This window comes from Engraulis encrasicolus, chromosome 13, assembly GCF_034702125.1.
Source record: "Engraulis encrasicolus isolate BLACKSEA-1 chromosome 13, IST_EnEncr_1.0, whole genome shotgun sequence".
In the NCBI taxonomy this organism is placed as follows: Eukaryota; Metazoa; Chordata; class Actinopteri; order Clupeiformes; family Engraulidae; genus Engraulis; species Engraulis encrasicolus.
Genome location: NC_085869.1, coordinates 49,232,974 through 49,257,206, shown reverse-complemented (window position 1 = coordinate 49,257,206; position 24,233 = coordinate 49,232,974). Strand labels below are relative to the sequence as shown.

Here is a 24,233-nt window from a genome sequence, read left to right as displayed (position 1 = left end):
GAATAAACTCGAGCTGCAAAAATAAATGAATAATGAAGCACTAATCTGATTTCTTTCAGATTTTTGAATCGCCTCAGGCTTACACACTTCTTCGGTGTGAAATGGCTATTTCAATTGAGGCAATTAAAATGCGATCAAGTAATGCGGGAAATTTGGAATGTTGTAGGATTAATCAGCTGAAAAGAGTAGAGCAGACGTAGAATTTCATTCATCTTTATTGTTGCTATTTGGGAACTCAAATCCAATGACAGGGCATTCTATCTTTCTATATCTGCTTCAATACTGTTATCTATTTTCTCAAAGTAGGTGAAATGCAGACTTTCAATGTTCTTTGTTATTGAAACTTAGAGGTATTTCATAGATCTTAATTGCCAGTTAAATTTGATTGTTTGCTGTAAATCATGTAGGACTAATAGATACGTACTTGCCCCATTTTCATGCTATCTTTCTTTTCTTTGCAGAGGGGTTATCGTGTGGAAGTGGACAAACAGCCATTCATGATTCCCCTTGACAGGGTTGACATAGCATGTGCAAGGAATGCTAATGAAGTCCGGAATGAAGTAGGTGAAATTCTTCCTAACAATATGGGTTTTTTTTGTTTTTTTATGTTTGATGCATAAATCGAATCTCGCAGTAACTGCAACATGGGCCACGCTAATCCTTTCAATTATTCTGTTTGTTGAGCATCGGTTTTTCTGTGCTACTAGATACTTTTGCTTATGCATCTCCCTTTGTTATTATAGCAAAAATATCGTGAGCAATGGCATAAGGATAAGACAACATACCACATGGCAGATAATCCAATCCTGGCAACTTGCAGAGAGTCAAATAAGAATGTTCACCCGGTAGGTGATGTCTTTTTCCTTTCTTCCAAATCCTACTCATCTGAACAATTTACAATTACACAATCACAATCAACAGTTACACATCTAAGAAATGCACATCTTTTATCTAACTGCTGTAATCCTTCCCTCAGAAACTGTACACCCAAGCCTGGGACAAGTCCAAATCCACTGGCTACTTCATGCCTCACGATGCTGTTCGCATCCAGCACTGCACGAAAACATCAAAGACGCAGAGTGATGTAAGTGTGCCATTGAAAAAAAAAAGTTAAAAATCAAATGTCATTACTGCTAAAAACGACGCATTAACTGTTATCTTTTTCTCTATAGCACAAATATAAAGAGGGATACCGCAAGCAGGTTGGCCACCACATTGGAGCCCTCAGCGTCCGGGATGACCCACTGCTCATGCTGGCTTTGAATTCTGCCAAGATTGCTAGTGATGCCTTGTACAAGAAGGACTTCAACAAGTCCAAGACCAAGTTCCATCTCCCCGTTGATATGCTTGCCTTTGAGCTGGCCAAGAAATGCCAGGTCCAGGTGAATGATGACCACTACAGGACCCGTCTGCACAACTGGACCTGTCTGCCAGATCAGAACGATGTCATTCAGGCCCGCAAAGTCTATGACATCAACAGTGACGTAAGTAGTCAATACAAATGGATCCGCCCTTCCAAATGAATATATTCTTGTATGTTTCATTTGCGATGACAGTTATGTATATTTCAGTAGCTTTACACCAACAACATTCAATGCATTGACACCTTCATTGGCTATTGGATAGTCATACCTCATTCAACACTGCTGCTTGTCCTCTGTTCCTTCAGATTGTCTACAAGGCTGACTTGGAGTGGCTCCGTGGATGTGGATGGATGGCCCACGACTGTGTTGACCATGTGAAAGTCAAGAAAGCTCAGGAAATCATGAACGAAGTATGTGGGATTTTTTGTTGCTCGGAAATAGTTGAAAGAACACATGTCAGTCTCACTCCATCATAAGGCCTAAAACCTTAAAAATATAGACATCCCCACTGATTTGTATAGCTTACATTTATTATTATTCCTGTTAATCTCATTGCTATATTCTTAAATGTTTTAACAGAGGCTTTACAAGAAGGATGCTAAGGAGAACTTTGCCAAGTTTACCCTTGTTGTGGACAGCCCAGAGATTGTGCTTGCTAAAGTCAATGCTGACAATCTCAGTGACGTGAGTAATAACAATTCTTTTGTTTTCATTTGAACGTGTACACTAATTGGGTGCATATGTACACCTCAGGCCTACAGTATGCGTGTTCATCTAAACAACCTTGTCTGTGTTACAGCTGAAGTACAAAGAGACCTTCAATGCTGAGAAGGGCCATTACATCGGGTCTATGGACACACCCCAGCTGGCCCAAAGCAGAGAGGCTGCCAAAATCATCAGCGAGGTAATTACCAATGTTTCCCAAACATAAGCCATTCTGTGGTGCAGTACCACAGAATGAAAATCAAGCACCACAAATTGACCAAGAGTCACACATCCATGTCAGTGCGGGTATAATACTTGCGCTGGCCTTGCCCAGCCTGTAGCACCACACAGTGCTACTTGGTCTGTGGGAAACACTGACAATAGGCTAACACACATTCTTCTCCTTGTACACCTGAGCGCTGAGTACATTTAGCATGTCCTCCACTAAACACTCCAGGCAGGAAATTGTTTTCTATTTCTTCTTTAATCAAGGTGAACACCTTGTGGACTTCATAACTGGTCTACTTTCTTTACAGAAACTTTACAAACTCGACTGGGACGAAAATAAGGCCACCGGCTACCAGCTGAACCACGAGTACATCCCATTGTTGACTGCCAAGAAGGCCCGCAACAGTGTCAGCGATGTAAGTATCCCTTCAGGCTTTCTCTGTACAACTTATCAGTCAACAAATAACATTATTTTTGTGTAGATGTAGTGCCTCTTCAAGCCAAACAAAAATACAATAGAAAAGAATAAACAGTGTGAATCTAGTTTTAATATTTGTTTTTATTACTTGAACCTTACACAGTTTTGAAGTGTATTGGTGATCTAGCATTACTTATTGCCCCTGGACATTTTGCCTCTCTGTATCTATCCACAGGCTAAGTACCACGAGCTTCATGAGAAAGAAAAGGGTCATTACAAGGCTGCCAACCACCTGGACTTCCCTGATGTGATGCGCTATGGGGAGATTGAGAAAATGAAGAGACTGGTAAGACTCTTTAAGTTCAGTAGATAAACCCCTTGACGAGGGCTTGACAGATTAACGGTACCCTTTGGCTTACGGGTGGCCACTGTGCCAAAGTGGCAAGTGACACTGAAAGTAATTGTTACTAGCCACGGCGGAGCTTCATCAGCATGAGGCCGGTTTGCAGGTGACAAAGTCAAGCCCTGCACTTGAAAGGCTTTATTATTACTGTACAGCAAAGGGTAACACTGGTATCATCAACACTGTCAAAAATTGAGAGTTGACGCCGGTGAAATCATTACCAAGTACAGTAAATTTCAATAAACATCTGGCCTGATCCCCAGCTGTATGACTTAAAACTTCTCATATGTCTCTTTTTTAGTTTTGCTTTGCCGTGTCTTGCTAAATAAATGTTAGCAGCATGTTCATGTATTGTTACTTATTTGTGCAGAGGGAGTACCACAAGGACTACAATGATACAAAGACTAAGCTCCACATCCCAGTGGACATGATCAGTCACGTGGTGGCCAAGAAATGCCAGGATATCCTGAGCGATGTGAAGTATCGCTCCTACCTGCACCAGTGGACATGCCATCCCGACCAGGACGATGTCATCCGTGCCCGCCACGCTAATGAGATCTTGAGCGATGCAAGTCTTTCTTCTGCCTTGTTTTGTAGCCCTTTCTAATGCAGATGGGATAACCAGCGATTCACTATTCACAATTCACTATTAGCTGCACTAAAGCTTAACTACATCATAACCAAATTGCTATGACATTACAGTGAGTCTTAAGTAAGCCAGGACAATAAGGTTATATCAGTGCATCTGCAAGAAAGGGTTACAGTTTAGATTAGATTAACCCCTTCAGACACTTCCAAATAAATTAGCTGTTAGCCGAATGGCAATGACCAAGTCATAGTATATTACTAAAGGCCCTGTGCGCTGCCATAGTGGTGTAGTGCTATGGTAATTACGTTTTTTCAGTGACTATTACAACGTCCCAGTGCCGGGACGATGTCTGGTAAGGGGCTACGCTTTATTGTCATTTCACATGTGAGGATACAGAGTGACGAAAAGCAGTTTAGCATCCAATACTACAGTAAGTGTAAATAGCAGTTTGAGGCATATGTGCAGTATGTACAAGCGGATTCCCAAAAAGTTGGGACACTTTGTATTTTGTGAATAAAATCAAAATGCTGGCATTTTCAAAACATCCAATATGTTAATAAGGTAGAGCATTATGTACAGACAACATATCAGTTGTTAAAGTCGAGCAGAATAATTGTTTTGAGGTAATTATGTGATCATTTAAAATTTGACCCATGCAACAAATCTCAAAAAAGTTGGGACGGGGCCAAAACATGTTGTAATAGTTGGATAATTCTAAAAATTACACAAGGAAGAATATTTTAAAAGGAACTATATTGACTGCCAACGTGACTCCACAAATATAATACCATCACATAGAGGCTGTGGCATTCAGCAGCGAATATTTTGAGGGACTAATTACTTATCTATTACACACAAAGATTGAATAACCAAAATTGCAGGCATATAAGGCCTATTTCCGCAATATAGAGTTCTGTGTAGTCATTGCACAAATTATAAGATCATGACATACTCAAGATCAATAAGCAAACTATGACACTCCAACAATGACAGCTCTCGAAAAAATGATCATAAACACAACACTTGATTAATGCACATGATGCAGACATTAAATATTGTTGCGTGCAGAAAAGCTCATTCTATGGACCTAGGAGACATGTGAAGCTGTCCTCTGATTACAGAATGGAAAATATTTAATCAATTTTGAAAATTATGGAGTCATGCACCCTCCAGGTTATATAGAAAAGGAATACTTCAGCTTGATTTAGTGGTCAGTCTGAAAGACAGCATATATGATGGTAAGGGGGTGCAGAGGTGACTTGGTTAGGGTCTTCTTACTCATGTAGAGCATTATAATGAATGCTGAATGATATATGCAGACTTTAAACAGCATACATAGCCACCAAGGCATTATATTTTGGAGCACCGTCTTCAGATATTGCCCCATAATGGTGGCAAATTTCAATCTCTACTATGTTCCAACAGTGTGGTTCCATCATAAGAGTAAACAGGTCACAAAATTATTTTCTTGCCGTCAGGATATGCCACATATTAAGCATAACAAAAAGATAAACAAGTTGAAGAACACACCTATCAGTTGAGCTACTGAAATCATGTCTCGCACATCAAAATATCAAATTTTTGAATAAAATTATGCCATCAGTCAAAGTATTTAACTGTTCAGTCTCATACCTTGTGTTGTGTTTAGTCTTATCCAATATAAAAAGCATTTTATTGGCCCTGTCCCAACTTTTTTGGGATTTGTTGCAAGGGTGAAATTTTAAATGATCACATAATTACCTCAAAACAATAATTCTACTTGACTTTAACAACTGATATGTTGCCTGCACATAATGTTCTACCTTGTTATCATATTGGATGTTTGAAAATGCCAGCATTTTGATTTTATTCACAAAATACAAAGTGTCCCAACTTTTTTGGAATCCACTTTGTACAGTACAAATTAAGTGCAGTATTTACAGATCAAATAAAGTAAGTTATTTACAGCTGCTCCAAGTACAGGTGGGTATAGATTAGTGCAGAATATGCACAGATGCATTAAGGTGGGCAATAGTTATGGGAAGGAAGGTTATGTACAAATTAGGTATACAAATTATGTATATTATGTCACAATTGGAAGTATTGGTTTGCCCTCTGGCTCTGAGAGCTGATCCTATGGCCCTCAAATGTAGAAAACTCCTATGCACAGCTAGTGTCCGGGTTAAGTGCAGGTTAAGTGCAGTCCAGAGAATAAGAAATGAATCACCGCATACAGGTGGACTTAGATTTGCTGTTTTTTTGTTGTTGCTGTTGTTGTTTTTTAACACATTTCGCTTGTGCTTCATCAGGTTCTATTGCCCATTTCTGTCTTTTTCTCTTTCAGGTGATCTACAAGGAGGATTTGACCTGGATCAAGGGCGTAGGTTGCTACGCCTGGGACACACCCGAGATTCTCCGTGCAAAGAAGGCCTATGATCTTCAGAGCGATGTAAGAGGCGGAAAATAAGACAATCTTTGAAATGTTATGCTCTTGCTTTTTCCATTGCTAAATGCAAGATTTTTTTATATGGCTCGGCACAAAATCCAATACTGACATCAACCAAAATCAACACTACTAACATTGTGCTTCTCTGACAGATCCAATACAAAGCCGAGGGCAAGAAGGAATTCAACAACTATTCCATTGTGACAGACACCCCAGTTTACGTCACCGCTATCCTTGGACATACCTGGGCTAGTGAGGTAAGTTACTGCGTCTAATATATATACATAACAATGTATTTGCATAATGATATAATATGGAATTGTATTGCAATATTATCTATAGCAATATAATACATGATTATAGACATATACTGTATTATATTATATTATATTATATTATATTATATTATATTATATTATATTATATTATATTATATTTAAATAGTACCATATTATCTCTTTTGTATTAAATAATTACACATCAGCATGCTCTGATTTCCTTCTTTCTTTTTTCCTGTAGCTGAACTACAGGGAGGCCTACCACAGGGAGAAGCACATGTACACTACTACTCTGGACACATTTGACTATGCTAGGTGCTATGCCCTCAAAGACCTCTTCAGCACGGTGCGTTTATCTTCCCATTACTCATATCCACATCACTAACTAAAAGTAACTTTAAAATATTAAAAATCTCTCTACAGTATTGAGTAACATTGTGTCTTAAAGCATTAATCATTGTAAAATGATTACTTTTTAAAATGTAGGTGATGGTAACATTGTGTCTTGTTCACGTTTTATTTTTAACAGAAAAAGTACTCTGCCGCATGGGAAAAAATCAAGGCTAAGAGCTACTTCATCCCACATGACTCCAATGCCCTGGTCCACGCCAAGCAGCAGAAGGTTATCCTGAGCGGTGTAAGTCCATTATACATAACCCAACAACATACAGAGGGTTCACATAACTTTAGTTTTTTGTTCTTTTAGTTTGACACTGTATTTTGGCCAGTTCTCACTTTTTTTAAGAGTGCTATATAAATTAAACTTACTTACACCTGCAAAATGTAATTGCATTCTACATCTAGAAAAAACTCTAAGTACATTTGTGATGATGAGTTAACAAAAACTAGGATGTATTTTTATAAATTAAGTTTTTTTTTTTTTTTTTTAAATCAGCATCATGTTTGGGCTGGACTTGTAATAAATAACATAAGTGGCTAATTTATTGTGATTACTTTTTTTCAATAGATTTTTTATAATGGGTTTAGCAGTGAACTATTCACATATACATTGTATTACTGTCCTGTATGTACAGATATCAATGCCAAACATTATTGATTTCTTATTTGACAGGCTAAATATCGTGAAGATTACGAGAAATTCAAGTCACTCTACAGCTTGCCAAAATCCATCGAGGATGACCCTGCCACCCTTAGGTGCATTCACGCTGGAAAGCTCAACCTTGACGTGAGTACTATCCTGTTTCTATGAATTCAGCTAAATTGATCCTACTTACAATAGTGTCTGTTTACGCTCTTTATTGTCTGTACAAAGAACAATTTGAGATGTTACGTTATATGTTACATTGTATTATATAATATTAAGCTTATATTATATTATATTATTGAGTAATTCACATTTCTTATTATTATTATTATTTCAAATAATTAATGTTATATAAGACAATTTTATATTATATTATATTATATTATATTATATTATATTATATTATATTATATTATATTATATTATATTTATCCAGCGTCTGTACAAAGCGGACTATGAGAAGACCAAGGCCAAGATCACTGTGCCTCCCGACATGCTGGACATTGTGGAGAACCGCAAGGCCCAGAAGAGCATCAGTGAGATTGACTACCGCAAGTACCTGCACCAGTGGATCTGCCTGCCTGACATGCAGACCTTCGTGCACTCCCGCAAAGTCAATGAGCAACTCAGCGACGTGAGTTACTGTATTTCTGGGTTGTATTTGTGTTTAGTATTCATGTGGCACATTCACAATTCAATTCTCACTTGCATTGCTATGTGTGTGTTATCATGTGTGAACGTGTGTAAGTACAAACATGTATGTACAACTTTGGTCTGTAATCATTGTGAGATTGCTCTGACTAGAATCAAGTACGACTTGGAATAATAGTTGCTTATTGTTCTTTTTTGGGTATGTCTTTTGTGACGTAAAATGTGCAAAACTGAATTTCTGTCATATTCCTGTGTGTGCATGCATGCAGTATGTATGCATTTTCAAAATTCTATTATGATTGCAGGATTATAGTGAGTAGCATTAAATGCAATGGGAGTAATATTACATTTGATTTTTGCCTGTGCCTGTCCTCAGATCTTCTACAAGGATGACCTGAACTGGCTGAGGGGCATCGGCTGCTTCGCCTGGGACACCCCTGATATTGTGCGCAGCAAGCACGCCATGCAGCTCCAGAGCAATGTGAGTTCTCCTGGCATTCCTGTCCTTTTTTTAAAAACTTTTCTTAACCTTTTAAGTTTTATCCTCACATTTTATACTTTTACATGATTATTATCATTAAACTCAAGCCGCAGTCTCTGAAACAGCCATTGAGGCAATTCCATTCATTGCTGCCATTGTACAAATAATAGTAATGCTTTTAATGATGATAATAATAATAATAATAATAATAATAATAATAATAATATGAATATGAATATGAATATGAATACTTTATTGTCCACAATATGGAAATTTGTCTTCAGTAATAATACATTGACTTCAACTAACAAGGAGGATATTCTCTCATGTTGTTACTTTTCCCCTTTATTTCTGCACCTCTCAGATATTTGCACAAGCGTACATAGTTTATCTATATTTGTTTGTACTCTAGTCACAGTTTTATATTAGTGTGTTTATTTAGTGTGTTCCTATGTTTTGTATCTATCTGTGCACTTTATTGTAAATCTTTAAATCACATTGTACATTTGTACTTGTACAATAATAATAAAAGCTTTCTATTCCATTCTATTCTCTCTTAGAACCACTACAAAGCCGGTGGCATCGAGCAGTTCAAGAACTACTCTGTGGTGCTGGAGACCCCTGTGTATGAGGCTAACAGACAAAGTGCCCTGAACCTCAGTGACGTAAGTTTTATATTTAATATATATGATTTATAATATAAATACTACCTGTAAGTGAACTAACACACCAGAAAACCACACTATATTGTAACTCCAAACCTCAATGGTGTACGTTTTATATCTAATGTAAATTTACTCCAACGCTGCAAGACAGTTATACATTTGGCAATGTATCATTTATAACATCTCTTACCTATATCTCATTATATACACAGTAATACCTCTTCCACAATTCATTTCTGTCACAATTTCACAGGCAGTGATTTTTAACGCAGTGATTTCTATCTTCTCTTTCAGCTGAACTACCACTACGACTATGAGACCAACATCAAGGGAACAAACTCTGCTGCTGCAGTGACCATTGATACCGAGAGAGTTCGCCTCAACCAGTACATCCAGAGCGACGTAAGGCATACAGAAATATATTGCTTTTACAATGCATTGACAAGTGGCATTATCAAATCATCCTATCATCATTATATAATCAGCGAAGCTTCAAGGTGCGCGTAACACAAACATTTCTTTTGTCTCCTTATCTCTTATAGAACTGCTACAAAGAGGCCAGCAAGCACTCCATGGCTAAAGGCTACATTCTTCCATACGACACCCCTGCTAACAAGCACGCCAGGGCCGTCAGCAACGCCGTCAGTGAGGTTGGTGAAGAGTAAAACAATGAAAAAACAAATAACATTAATAATCATTATTTTTAATCAATAATAATGTATGTGTCCAAATAGAATGAATAATAATTGCATGCATGCAATTGAATTTGTGTCTTTTTTTTAACGTAGCACAAATACAAACTGGACCATGATAAGACCAAGGCCAAGAGCTACTCTCTGGACCCTCAAGGTGTCAACTTCGTCACCATCAGGAACGCCAACAAGGTCATGAACGACGTAAGTGGATTCAAGCGTTTTGTTTTCATTTCCAAAGGCATGAAGACATGGCCCCTGTTATAAACTTGCAGTTACCAGAATGGCAGTGACCAATGTCTTGACCGGTAGAAGTCGCAATGTATTACTAAAGACTGGTAGCCCGATAAACCAGACTAAATGTGAGATTAAATGTATAATTTAGTCTGGCCCCAATCAATGACACATCGGAAGATTGTTGATAGAAACAACCCCTTGTTTTTCAAACTGTGCCTTTTCCTATTGGCCAATGCTTTGTCATCACTCCCTCAAAACCCTGTCTGCTTTGCATCCAAAGATTCAAAACAAATCAATACAAGTCTCCTGCGTTGTGATTGGCCTGCAGGGCCTGGGGCATTGTCCGAGGCTAGACCCACTAGTTTTGCCCGCTGGCAGGTGGGCTAGTTTACTAGGCTAAAAGACTGGGTATTATCAGAGCAATGTAGTGTTATGTTAGTTAAGTCTTGCTATTGCTCCTCATGAGACTACAGAAGATGAATTTAAATAAATAAGTGTGCTTTGTCCTAACCAGTGCATGATTATAATATCAATAAGAATGATTGTTCTGTACATCCTGATATTTGTAAGTAATCAAGCTACTCCGATTCACAATCCCTTTCAGCGTCTGTACCGCCAGAAGTACCACAAGGAGAAGGACAAAATTCACGTCATCTACGACACACTAGAAACCCTACAAGTCAAAGCCACTCAGGAGGCCATCAGTGACGTAAGTGATCACTACACTCATTTTTCCAGACAACAAAACAGAGCAAAACAAAGTGTTCTCTGAATAAATTGAATTAATGTATAAGTAATTGTAAGTAATGTATTACAGTATTTTACTGTGTATTTGAGTGCTTAGATAAGTGCTATACAAAAGTAATATATATTTTTCACATCATATTGTGGTTAATATCTTTGACATGCCATTTTTGTGAGGAGACGTTTGATTGAGTCACTGATTTGTTTCCCCTGCAGGTCTGCTACAAAGAGAAGTATTACGCCAACAGGGGGCAGCACATCCCCATGCCCTTCACCCCTCAGCTTATGCACTGCGCCCGCGTCAACGAGCTCAACAGTGATGTAAGTACTGTACAGCACATGGCAGCTCCATCATCATACCACACCAGACATACCACACACACAGAAATAAAGGCACATATAGTATGAGGTACAATTATATTAATCCTCCAGGTACAAAACGGGGTTTTGTTTCTCGAAAGAATAGATGTTAGGCAGTTAGCAACTTGGGATTGCAACCAAGGAAGTAACTAACGTAGTAAACAACAGTTCCGAGAAATGCACCCCTGATCCTTTTAGGGCTGTTCTTTCATTACACACAGCCCATAGTCACCACAGCACATGCCAATTCCAATGCCTATGCCCATGCCTTTTAATTACGATGAGAACTTTGGCACTCAGAAGCAGTTCTACCCGATTGGGGGCCCTAGGAAAACAATAGACATGGAATTTTTTTGTGGTGATAAATTTTGCATGGCTGACTGTTGGGAGCCCCATGCAGAGGAAAGATGTGGTGGAGCTCTAGGCTAGCCTAGTCTGCCTATTGCTAAAACCGCCCCTGTTGGAACTGTTGAAATGTAACCCCCCAACTCAGACACACACACACACACACAAAGGCACACACCTATGAACAGTAGCCTACAGGCAGACAAAACAAATTTAGCTGCACATTATGCTTCATAGTATTTCTATGCATGTGACAAATAAAAATCCTTGTAATCCTTGTAATCCTTGTGAAACACAGTGGTACTTAACAGTACTGTGTGCACTCTGCGTGTAAGTTCCTGGTTTCATACTGTAGTTAGTATGTCTTACGGTTGGTTTGAGTGTGCCTGCCTTTTTTAATGATAATGTTGAATTCATATGATGTACAAAAAAATGTTACTAATGTTTCATAATGGTCCTATATGTTTGTTTGTTTGTTAATGTCCACAGCTCAGGTACAAGGAGGACTTGCTGTGGCTGAGAGGCATTGGCTGCTTCATGCCCGACTCCCCTGAGATGGTTCGCATCCGTGAGATCACCAAGTTCAACGTAAGTACACCAGGGAACAGGGTTCCAGCCCTCAAAATCCCTACCAAACAATTATAAATATGTATTTTTTTATTATTATTTGTTTAAGATACTGACTTTGCTTTTTTTAACTCTGATTCTGTCTTCTCTCTTCAGAAAATCTATGGCACTGAGGCCAAGAACAACTTTGCCAACTACTCAGTGGTGCTGGATACCCCAGAGTACCAGCGCGTGCACGAGCTGAAGTCTCACATGAGCAACGTGAGTGAATCCAGCCACATCCACAATCCTATTATCATCCCACATAACACCAGTACTGTATACGTATATACCTGTAGACCATACCTTCTTTGTTCCTGCTGCCATGTTTTTCAGTGATATTCTCTCTTTGGCTTTCTTTGTGCAGTTTTATACATGACTCCATGGTCATCCCACATCAGTATATGGTCCATGCTATGTTTTTCGTTAACTTCTTTGAGACATTTTCAAACAAGATCCCATGCTCTCACCCTACATGAGTATTTGCGCCTTCTGCTCCAGTTTTTCCATCAGTGTTCTTTCTTTCTGATTTTCTTTGTGTTGGCTTCATCTTCATCTAGTTGGTCTACACCAAAAAAGGCAAAGAGGAAATGACCAAGGCCACCAACACTCTGGACAGCGTGGAGTTCTTGAGAGCCAAGTGGGCTCAGAATCTGACCAACCAGTACCTGTACAAAGACCTGGCCTCCAAGGAGAGGGCATTCTTCACTCCTGAGGTCAACACTCCTGAGATTGAACATGGCAGGACAATGAAGGTCTTGACCAGCGAGGTGGGTGTATCTTTTTTTATTTTTGTAACACTACTTGTTTCCCACATGTTGATTTTTAAGATTTACATTCATGAGATTAGGTAATCTTATATGACTATTATGATTTTATTCATTATTCAATCATTTTATAAGGCTTAATTTGTCAACGCAATAATATTTGTCTTCTGGACACATTATTTTATTTAACTATAAATGCACTGTACCTAAATTATAACAAAATTACAACAAAATTATAACAAAATTGGGGGGGGGGGGGGCTAAGCCCCTCGCATTTTGGCTTGCATACCCATGCGGACCCCGGTTTGAGTCCAGCGGGGGTCATTTCCCAGTCCTACCCCTTATCTCTCTCCAGCTCATTCCGTCTCCTCTCACACTATCCTGTCATAATGAAGGTCCAAAAAGTCCCCAAACTTACTTAAAATATATATACGTATATATATTTTAAAATCAAAACTAATGTATTGTACTATAGGCTTGTATACGACATTATATTACTGTATATGATATCATGTGATTGTATTATATGGTTATGTGATATGATGTATTTTGTTAATGATGATTAAATATGATTTTGTTTTGATGGTGTGTTCACTTATGGTTTCTATTTTTCACTCCAGAACAAATACAAGAGCCAGTATGAGAAGATGAAGCATAGGTACACTGCCATCCATGACACTCCCATGCTGGTTCGTGCCAAGAAAGCCTACCTGCTGGCCAGCGACGTAAGTAGCACATCCATTTTCCTCCCTGTGACTACATCAGCATCCGTTATGTAAACCAACATGTGGCAGCCACTGCCACCGGCATGTGAATGTGAGTGGAATGGGTGAATGTGAGACATACATTGTAAAGAGCTTTGAATACTTGAAGAACTGGAAAAGCGCTATATAGTGTAAATGCAGTCCTTTATCTCTGTGAAGAGGTGTAAAAAGTAGAAGTAGAAGTAAAAGAAAAGACTCTCATTAGGTACTCACTATGTGCAGCTGAATAACTGTTGTGACAACTACAGTACGTAATATCATGTACTAGTGTTGACATTACATCATGAATTTCCACTTCTACTTCAAACACCATTTCTTGTGTGTCAATGAATGCGGTGTCATGTCGCAGGAGTGAGACTCACATCTTTTGTTGTCCACCACAGCTGCGCTACAAGGAGACCTTCGAGCTGTCCAAGGGACACTACCACCCAACCAAGGACGCCCTGGACATCCTGTGTGCCAAGAGAGTGAGAGATGACATCAGCGAGGTGAGTTCACATCTGCCATTGATTGATTTTATTTCCCCTTTATTTCACTAGGGTAGTCATATTGAGAGTGTTGCCTCTTTTTGAAGTGAGCGTTGGTCAAGAAAGCAGCAATAGGCTGCTTGATTGGTTGATTGACTCATTGATTTATCATTGACTTTTCATGCATGATTTACAAATACAAAATAAGCTGATATCACCCAGTTATAAACAATCCGCTCATTGGTACTTCCCCTGCCAATCAGAGTATGGCAATGTTACTCTACCTGGAAAGTAAAAGATGAGGTTAATTCATAATCAAATACTCAGTGTTGTGATAACTACTGTACATCCTGTTAATTTCCTTTTGTTTTGCTATTTCACAGGTCAAGTACAGAGAGAAGTACATTAGCACCCTGGGAACCTGGAGGTCCAGGCCAGACCGCCCAGAGTTCTTCCACAGCAGAATTGTTAGCGATATGGTCAGCGATGTGAGTATGGTTTTGTTAACATGTAATGAATACAGTATCACTCCTTCTCTTGACTATTACTATTACTCTTGTTATTGTTTTGTTGTTATGTTGGTTTCTAAAATGGTCCATACTGTGATTTTATTTATGACAGCTCAAGTACAAAGAGGATCTGGAATGGATCAAGGGTATTGGCTGCTATGTGTGGGACACACCCGAGATGGTACAAGCAGAACGCAACAAGACTCTCTACAGCGAGGTAAAATGAAATTACAATGGTCTCTTGTTAAAATACAGTATTGTAGTACAATATATTCAATATTTTCACATTGCTGACAAAGACATCATTTTCCTTGGCTTTTCCCTGTTTTTTCCCATGTGCAGAGGCTGTACAAATCATCATTTGAGAAGAACAGAGGTAACTTCAAGTACACCTGTGACACTCCATTCTTTGAAGCCGCCAAGAATGCGTCACTCCTCGCCAATGACGTAAGTAACAGAATGCATGCCACCAACTTCCAAGGCAAAAACAAAAATACGTTTTTAAATAGAGGTGAGACCATAAACATTTCTCATATTTACAGTTTAATACTTAAATTATATACTTTTATGGTATTTTTAAGTAAATGTATATTCATATGTATAATTTAAAATCAAGCCAGTATCTTAACTGTTTAACTGCCGTAAGCTTAATGGAATTGAGCAGTAACCTTTTTCTTGATAGCAGAGTTTGACTTCTCCCAGATGGCACTATTGCCTAATGGGCTGTTATGTATGATGTTATTATTATTGATGTTGATGATATTAATTATTGATGATGATGATATTGATCTTCCAACTTTTTTCCTCTTTTTAGTCCAATGTTGTTGTTCTTCTTAAGCACTATATTTTCCTTCCCCTGGTCGCATAATTGCTTAGGGTCTCCACTCTTGGCAGTTGTCTTTAACTGTTTTCTTGACGTTTTGAGCAGAGGTGCTACAGGGCCGAGTACGAAAAGTCCAAGGATAAGTTCACCAGCATTGTCGACACCCCTATGCACGTCATGGCAAAGGAGGCTGAGAACCTCAGACAGGTACAGCCCCGGCTCCTGCCTCCTGGCGGCCTGCTTCCAGACCAGCCCAGTCTAGCATGGGGCCACCGCCAGACGCCTGCTAGATGTTATCGGATGCATGGCGTCAATTGTCCAGCGTTTCACGTCCTCTCTCACTTTCTCTTTTCTAATTTAGGTCTGCTGTTTGGGCACTACTATCGAGTGCCTTCTTGATCTATGTGCTCCAGATGCCAAATCTACCCCCGTTTTGCCTTCTAACCTTTAAAAGGATGAGGATATTAATTTTAAAAATTCATTCAGTTCATTCTGCTAATCTGTGCACTGACACTGACGTTTAGTAGGGAAAGTGAAAAAACAGTACTTAATAATCTGCTAAAACTTCAAATTGTCATGAAAGATCCTTAGTTTCCTTCGGCATCAATAAAGGAATTCTGCTCTACTACCCTACCATCCCTGGAGCCCATAGATCAAATACAAGAATGAAGCTTTGGGACCCCTTCATGGATTCCAGGAGTTCATCCTTTACCTCCCTTTCCCCATCCTCAATCAATGTCTACTCTCGCTTTGTCTTTCTTCTGTGTCCAACCTCTGCATGACCTGTGGAATCTATGTGTGTCTGTCTCTGGTCTGTCTTGGCGTCGGACAGGCAAAGTATAAATCCAAGGCCAAGGCGCTGTTAAAGAGTGGCTGCAACGAGCTGCTTCGGCCTGACATCCTGGGGGCCATCTATAACTCCAGTATGAAGAGTAAGGTAAACATGCCCATAGTTGACTTCCTGGATTTAGCGTTCCCTTACCCACCTCCCTGCCCAATCATCTTGTTCCCAACTGCCCCCCTTTTCCACCCTTGGCTCTCATTTTCATCCCTGACATTTCACTGATCACTTGAACTGGATAACTGTTAACTAGCAACCCCACTTGTGATGCTTCCCCTTCCTTTAAGTTACATAGCGTTCCTCATCACTTCCTCCCCTTTGTGCTATTTTAACTCATTCACCCTTGACGCTTTCACCCCCTCCTCACCACCACTCCACCCATGACCCATTCGCCAGATAACCCCTCCATGATAGCAAAGTCACCATCAAGTAGCCTTCATAGTCTTCCATGAGAGCAAAGTCACCATCAAGTAGCCTTCATAGTCTTCCATGAGAGCAGAGTCACCACCAAGTACCATTCATTGTCTCCGCTCATCAGGCTCATCAGGTGTGATATGGAGGACTTGATTTCATGAAAGCAACAATCAACTGCACATTCACGTCATGATAGGTTTAAATAAGCTGCTGGTTATTACTCAGTATAATAGAATAATATTATGGTTATATAATAGCACAATATTTATTATATAATTTTTTTTTTGGAATTCAATTTTATTCTTGAGCTTTGTTCATGAATATTAAATTCTTGCAAATTATATATTTATAAAATATAGTTCTGTAATTTTATATTAAATTATTTTTGGACAATATGGACATATGGCAATAACAAATACTGTAGTATTTTGGTACTCTGTGGTAATTTAACGTCATACATTTGGAACTTATGGACCATAGGTTTTCTCAGTTAGCAGAATCGGAAAAACATCAGCCGAACTATAACCTCTCCAGACTACAAAACGGTAACAAGTCTCTGTCGAAAATACTGTGTAATGTCGCTAGAAGTTGCTTTCAGCCTCCGAAGTGTGTCACATTGCGTGTGTATGTGTGCGCTCTCTGCATGTACTAACACATCCTTGTTGTTCCTACACGTTCTTAGCAGTTCATCCTAAGAATCCTACTTTTGTAATGAGTAGAAGTAAATCCTCCACTTAACTAAGCTTAATGCATTTTCTATGTTCCCTGTATATTGTGTTAACCGATATAAATTGACACAATATACCTCAACAATACATATTGCATCAGTATATGTATTTGTTGATGTAAACAATGTTGTTTACAGCTTTTTGCAATACACACTATAATACACAATATAGCCAATTGCATGCATATAAAGTATATATCATGCACTATTTGTAGCCTATAATGTTATAGCCTAATATACTATATAAGCTTAGGCTATATACAGCATAGGCTATAATAGGCTCCATCCTATGATATATCATACAGTACAATATAACTACATATCTCTATACACTACTTGTAAAACATATATTTGTAAGCTTAGTTTGATACACATGAGAATTTTCAAAGCACATGAAAAGTTGTTCCTGAATGTTACTGACTTGCGTCTATCACCCCCACCCCCCACCCCAACCCTAAACCTCAGAGGAAGTACACAGAGCACTATGAGCGCATCAAGCACAAGTACACCACCGTTCTGGACACCCCCGAGTTCTTCACCAACAAGAGAAACAAGCAGATCACCGATGTAAGTTTTCACTGAAATTTGCATTTTATCACTTTCATATACATGTGACAAATAAAACCATTGTGTCCTTCTATCATCTATCTGTAAACTCAGTATGGATAGAAACAGTTGTGGTTAACTAATGCTGAAAACTTGTGTGTGTCTCGTCTCTAGATCCCCTACAGGATGGACTACCACAAGAACAAAGCCAGGGGCTACACTCTGCCCCACGACACCCCAACCACCCAACACTTGAAGAGAGTGAAGGAGTTCACCAGTGACGTAAGTGACTACCCCGCCTGTCGTCATTCTAATCCCAAAAAGACATCAACTCTATCATTCTCCGTTTTCCCAAAATGAGCACACTGTTGTATGTTTCCCCTCAAACAGCTGAAGTACAAGGAAGTCTATGAGAAGAGCAAGACCCACATCACCATGGACCCAGATGCCTATGACATCCGCGCTGCCAAGGAGGCCTACAAGAACATCAGCAATGTAAGACATCGAATGTTTTCAGTTTTGTTCTTGTTGTTAATTTGACACTCAACAGGTTTTCTGTACTGTACGTACTAATACAATACAACATGTATTTATATAGCGCAGTATCACAGCTATGAAACTGACTGAAAGTGCTTTCAAATACATACACATACACACACACACATACACACACATTCCCACATTCACACACCAGCTCTGGAGGCTGTCGTACAGTGCCAATTGTCCGGGGTTCACGTGAGAACACACACAGTAGCCTAATAATAATCCTAAAAAAGACTAGCCAGGAAGTGACCATAAAATAGTCTAAATTCATCACATCAAGACCTAGCCTACTAGCGCAGGTCGACTGTGTAGTTCTACTTATTTGAAAAGCGTTATCGAATCACCTCTCTTGACTCCTCACCCTTTTCTAGCTCAACTACAAGAAGAAGTACGAGGCCACTAAGGCCAAGTGGATCTGGACCACCGACCGTCCCGACTTCCTCCATCATGCCAGGAACACTCTCCAGCAGAGCGACGTGAGTCCATCGCTTTTCTTCTTGTTGTTATTGACATTTTTCCTTTTTATTAATAGATTTTGACAAGTAATTCAGAATGCATAACCTTATGTATAAAATGGCAGCGTACATCAAAAGCCATGGAACAAAAAGTTAACTTTTTCAAATTATTTAATCTCTTGCAACATATAAAAACCTGTTGTGGCTTTTTAGACCTTTGTTGAAGTTCTGGCTTGTGATTGTGATATAGTTGCTATTGTTACTTGCTCTTGCTATTCCCTACAGATTGAGTACAAGTATGATAAGGAGATGCTGAAGGGCTGCGTGATCCCCGTGCCAGAGGACAAGCTCACGGAGCTGGCCAAGAAGAACTCAGTCATGTACAGTGACGTGAGTCACCATGTTTGTTTGAGAAGAAAATAAAACTCAAAATGAAATCAAATGGATTTACAATCCTTCTGATGTGAATGATAATTAACAACAATGGACTCCATGAACTCTATTGCACCTCTCTGCATCCCTTCTCTCCTCCTCTCTTTGTAAACAGGTGAAGTATAAGCAGAAGTACGAGAAGGCGAAGGGACACTACAAGTCTGTTTTGGACACCCCTCAGATCCTCCACGCCAAATCAGTGGCTTCTCTTGTCTCTGAGGTACAAGAGCTATCAATCACATATCCATCCATCCATCCATCCATTCATCCATGCATCATCCCACTTGAAACAGTGAAAGGGTCATACGGGATACAGCGCATGTACAGTACCTGTAACTTGTTTCATGTCTATGTCCTTCACAGAGTAAGTACAAGGAGGCCAGCAAGAAGGAAATGCAGCAAGGAACCTTCACCACCCTCACCGAGACACGCGACACTGTCCACAGCAAGGAGGTCGCCAAGATCCAGAGCGGGGTACTGTCATCGCCCAATCATCCAGCACTGCATTGCCATCACTGCTCTATACAACCATACAAAAAAGAGACATGTGAAACTTACAAAATGATTAATAGTGGATAATATTAATTGATTATTATGGATATTACAGAAGTCTTATGTGGCATATACTGTAAAAGTGCCCCATATTGTAGTTTTTTCATATGAGTAAGGCACACGAACATGAATGTGTGTGTGCTAACCCATATGTCACATACTATAAAAGAGGACCATTTCTTATTTTCCTCATTAGACTTTGTATTTTCATCGAATCACTTTGTATCGTAACTTTGATATGTTTCTTTATTTGTGTGTATGGGCCAGCCTGTCTTCTTTTTCTATCTCTGTCCCTGCTGTATTTTTATTTGTAAAAGCTTACTTATGTCTTACAATCTACACCCCAACAGAAACTGTACAAGGAGAAGTTTGAGCAGGAGAAGGGCAAGTCCAAGTACAACGCCATGACACTTCCTCCTGATGTGATGCACGCCATGGACGTTGCCAAGAACCAGAGCAACGTGAGTCACAACCTTGCAACCTCAGCACACCAAAAAGAGGCAGCTGTTTTATTACAGTTCAAAACATTCTGTGAACTTACAGAGACTACATTAAAACACAATTCCAGTGGATCTCTGGTCTTTGTAGCCAGGTGGCATCTCAGGCAAATGGCCCAGACACCAAAGACCACCCGTCCCATGGTTCTTTAACCCTGTGTTTCCTCTGTTTTCCCCCTTTCTTTGCTCCAGTATGCCTACAAGCAACAGGCTAAGGCCAAGCTGTGCTACACTCCCGTGGCAGACCGTCCAGACATCAGGAAGGCTACCCAGGCTGCTAAGCTCATAAGCGATGTGAGTAGCCCTCAAACACACTACATGTGCACTACATGTGACACTGATTTTTTTTCATTTTTATTTTTTATCTAATTTCATTTTTTTAATATTGTTGTTAATGTGACTGTTGAGCACATTGAGCTGCATGTCTTGTATGAATTGTGCATCCAAATACAGTTATCATTATTATTACTGACTAGACACACACCATGGTTGCTCCTTGCAAGGCATGTGCATACAGTAGAATGGAAAAAAGTGGTTCCTTCTAGCCTAATTTCACCCTACTAGAGTAAAGTAGACCCAACTGGATATAGCCACATACTGTAGCTATGGAGGGTATGGTGTTGATTGTTCGATAAACCTACTGTAAGTAGCCTAAGTTTATTTCGCTTTTGAATTTCATCATTTTGATATGCTGTACCCAACAAAAGAAACATTGTCTTGAGTAAAATTTAGCAATTGAACTTTTGACCGCTGACCCAAGCTGCGCTCAGTTCCAGACTATATCCGTTCATATCTTGCACATGACCAGTATACTGTATGGTTTGTGCCTATTAAGCTGAAAACCTGGTGAAAGTGCACGATTGTCATTTATTAAAATATTGTGTGCCTCCTTGTGTTTGCAGGTTGGCTATCGTGAGAAGGCTCGTCAGGAAGCAAGCAAGGGCGGATCTTTGGTCCATCGCCCTGACATTGCCCTGGCAACGGAAGTTTCAAAACTGACTAGCACGGTACTGCTTTCAAACCCGGACTTACTAAATATCTACTCGGATGGCAATGTTATTTTTTGTTATTAATCCAGCAAATGTTTCATTAATAGGTTGTTTCCTGTTGATCCGTTTATTGTCAGTGTTGTTTGAAGCACTAGTACACCAGTATTAATACTAGTAGCAGTGTGTAGTGGCGTAGTTTTAAGCACTGATGACTAGCCATTTTTTTGTGGCAAAGTAGTGGTACTTGTAGTAGTAGTAGTAGTAGTAGTAGTAGCAGTAGTAGCAGTTTGTGGCCACGTAGTAGCAGTAGTAACTTAGTAGTGATCCCCTATTCCCCCAGCGCTTCAGTAGAGCTTCCTTCCTTTAGCCACCCTACCAATTAATCTCCATGTGCGATGCTGCCCATGTTAACCCCTAATTGTCTCCCATTTGACCACCAGCTGTAATGTCCTCTCCTTGACACCATCCCTCTAAACCATCATTGTACCTTTTACATGTGTGTGTGTCTGTCTGTCATCCCTCTATCCATGACCCACCCCATCCACCCAACCTCTGTCCACTCTCTCTCCACCCCATGTTCATCCCATGCCTGTATCCTATATCCCTCTCTTTTCTTTTCTATCTTCTGTGAGCACCCCCCCCCCTCTCTCTCTCCCTCTCTTCTCCTCCTCTCTTCCTTCCGGTATCCATTCCTTTTATCCCTCTTCTCTGTAATCCTTCACCTCCTCCTCTCCTCCTTCCCGTGTTTTTCCCTTTTCTCCTTCTTCACCCTGTAACCCCTCACCTCCTCTCCTCTCTTCCTCCTCCACCCTGTTTCTCCTCCTCCCTGTAACTCCTCACCCCTTCTCTCCTCTACCTCCTCCTCCTCCTCCTCCACCCTGTTTCTTCTCCTCCCTGTAACTTCTCACCCCCTCCTCTCCTCCACCACCACCTCCTCCTCCTCCTCCCCCACCCTGCTTCTCCTCCTCCCTGCCGTGTGTCTCACTGCGCTGTGTAGGTGGAGGATAAACCAAGCCTCCACGGAGCCGCCTCCTTTGACACCCCCATGATGCGCCACATTAAGAAAATGAGTGCCCTGACTAGTGATGTAAGGAGATGGTGATGATGCCCTGAGGCCCACCACAGGGCCCAAATGGCTGCCATTTTTATATTTCCTCTCTATTGTCTGTCTGACATCACTTCTGGCTTCGATTGGTTGTTATCTGGCAGCATGAAAAGCATTATCTATCTGGCTTAAAAATCGAGAAAACTAATACAGTACGTGCCTTAGGTTTGAACAGCAATGGTGAAAGATTGGGACGTTTTATCCAAAAATACTTTGACCAGAGGACCACCTACAACCTTAAAAGGCTATCCTTTTTGCATTTTCAGTTTTGACTTTGCAATGTTCTAATCTCTTTTTTTCTCGCTTCTTTTTTGCAAGCTTTGCTCAAGAATTGCTTTGTAGTATGGCCTCATTAATGCATTTTATTGGGACCATTTTCATCACTATTTTCATCGTTTTTGTTTTTCCTCAAGAGTATCTACATACTGTATTTCTTCAGGAGCTCAGTGATGGTTCCTGAATATTTCAAAAATTAAATCTGGATGCCATCTTGTACTCTTGCTAAGAACTGAGAACTTTGCAGATCTCCTTCCAGCATCGACAGGAATTTCCTAAAACTAGATGTCTCCTCTAGATGGCAGAGTTGGCCATGTAACGTGTGGTGTAAATACAGTAAATTGTAGGTTATATTGTCTATTATGGTCCATTCACAGTTCTGGTAGGTCTGCACAGCTCTCAGGTCAAGTTATCTTAAAGTGTTTCTCCACAGAAACTTTGCTCCCGTTATGGCATATTTTTGGGATTTTTAAAAGCCTGCTCAAAACTGAAAAGTCTAATTGCCACTTGGGATCAATTTATTTTTGGTAGAGTTGGTTCCAACTGGCAATGCATGGTGTCTGTAACTGGACATCCTTAGTGATGAAAGGACTGTCCACAGCCTTGTCTCACCATCGGTAAAAGCATGGACATTTTGTAAGAGTGTTAACGTCAAAAAAATGGTGATATTAATTGAATGTTTTAAATTGTGGCAGTGGCTCCTCTGCCATATGCAACTGCCAGTTGTTTACGGTTTACTTACACATTATTTGATATTGATATTCCCCCAAAGGTGAAGTACAAGGAGAAATTCGACAAGGAGAAAGGAAAGAGACCACAGTATGACATGAAGGAAAGCAAGAGTTATCAGACCTTTAAGGACGCCAATGTTCTGGCTAGTGAGGTACAGTAAACAGCAACTCCAATTTCAAAGAAATGTGTGCTTTTAGTAATACTACTAGAAACAGTGGATGACCATGTTTTTCAAGTATCCTCTTCATCCTCATCCTCATCTCTCTCTATCTATATATCTATCTATCTCGCTCTCTCTCTCTTATAGGTGAAGTACAAGAAGGATCTTAAGAAGATCCACAAGCCTGTGACAGACATGGCCGAATCTCTGTCCATGCAGCATGGGCTGAGCACCAGCAAGTTGGCCAGCGACGTAAGATATCCATCAACACCCACACCGTTCCCTTTCCTCATCACCTTCTCTTCTTCCCTCACTTCCTCTTTCTTTATTTCCATTTTAAACTCCACACGATCCCCTCACCCCCTCACTCCTCACCACTCTTCCACAACATTCCATCT

The 24,233-nt window shown here is 39.9% G+C and overlaps 1 protein-coding gene across 19 annotated transcripts in view; it reads left to right on the top strand.

The window, feature by feature from the left end:
* The window catches only part of neb (nebulin), a 76,937-nt gene that overhangs the window by 36,183 nt on the left and 16,521 nt on the right, over window positions 1–24,233 (top strand). For 15 of the 19 annotated variants that reach the window (XM_063214167.1, XM_063214174.1, XM_063214169.1 and 12 more), the window contains 45 exons: window positions 462–560; window positions 744–845; window positions 977–1,084; window positions 1,173–1,484; window positions 1,670–1,774; window positions 1,944–2,048; window positions 2,164–2,268; window positions 2,606–2,713; window positions 2,951–3,061; window positions 3,489–3,686; window positions 6,031–6,135; window positions 6,285–6,389; window positions 6,652–6,756; window positions 6,940–7,047; window positions 7,483–7,596; window positions 7,892–8,089; window positions 8,483–8,587; window positions 9,148–9,252; window positions 9,547–9,654; window positions 9,795–9,902; window positions 10,041–10,148; window positions 10,786–10,890; window positions 11,142–11,246; window positions 12,120–12,218; window positions 12,354–12,458; window positions 12,797–13,006; window positions 13,624–13,728; window positions 14,151–14,255; window positions 14,618–14,722; window positions 14,856–14,960; window positions 15,086–15,190; window positions 16,399–16,503; window positions 18,014–18,115; window positions 18,269–18,376; window positions 18,485–18,589; window positions 19,009–19,113; window positions 19,378–19,482; window positions 19,640–19,744; window positions 19,888–19,998; window positions 20,427–20,537; window positions 20,766–20,867; window positions 21,476–21,580; window positions 22,560–22,649; window positions 23,716–23,826; window positions 23,983–24,087. In XM_063214167.1, the coding sequence (XP_063070237.1) occupies window positions 462–560; window positions 744–845; window positions 977–1,084; window positions 1,173–1,484; window positions 1,670–1,774; window positions 1,944–2,048; window positions 2,164–2,268; window positions 2,606–2,713; window positions 2,951–3,061; window positions 3,489–3,686; window positions 6,031–6,135; window positions 6,285–6,389; window positions 6,652–6,756; window positions 6,940–7,047; window positions 7,483–7,596; window positions 7,892–8,089; window positions 8,483–8,587; window positions 9,148–9,252; window positions 9,547–9,654; window positions 9,795–9,902; window positions 10,041–10,148; window positions 10,786–10,890; window positions 11,142–11,246; window positions 12,120–12,218; window positions 12,354–12,458; window positions 12,797–13,006; window positions 13,624–13,728; window positions 14,151–14,255; window positions 14,618–14,722; window positions 14,856–14,960; window positions 15,086–15,190; window positions 16,399–16,503; window positions 18,014–18,115; window positions 18,269–18,376; window positions 18,485–18,589; window positions 19,009–19,113; window positions 19,378–19,482; window positions 19,640–19,744; window positions 19,888–19,998; window positions 20,427–20,537; window positions 20,766–20,867; window positions 21,476–21,580; window positions 22,560–22,649; window positions 23,716–23,826; window positions 23,983–24,087 (5,241 nt within the window). Of the gene's footprint in view, window positions 1–461; window positions 561–743; window positions 846–976; window positions 1,085–1,172; window positions 1,485–1,669; window positions 1,775–1,943; window positions 2,049–2,163; window positions 2,269–2,605; window positions 2,714–2,950; window positions 3,062–3,488; window positions 3,687–6,030; window positions 6,136–6,284; window positions 6,390–6,651; window positions 6,757–6,939; window positions 7,048–7,482; window positions 7,597–7,891; window positions 8,090–8,482; window positions 8,588–9,147; window positions 9,253–9,546; window positions 9,655–9,794; window positions 9,903–10,040; window positions 10,149–10,785; window positions 10,891–11,141; window positions 11,247–12,119; window positions 12,219–12,353; window positions 12,459–12,796; window positions 13,007–13,623; window positions 13,729–14,150; window positions 14,256–14,617; window positions 14,723–14,855; window positions 14,961–15,085; window positions 15,191–15,671; window positions 15,774–16,398; window positions 16,504–18,013; window positions 18,116–18,268; window positions 18,377–18,484; window positions 18,590–19,008; window positions 19,114–19,377; window positions 19,483–19,639; window positions 19,745–19,887; window positions 19,999–20,426; window positions 20,538–20,765; window positions 20,868–21,475; window positions 21,581–22,559; window positions 22,650–23,715; window positions 23,827–23,982; window positions 24,088–24,233 lie in introns of all 19 variants that reach the window. The other 4 variants (XM_063214173.1, XM_063214164.1, XM_063214162.1 and 1 more) reach the window with 3 other exon arrangements.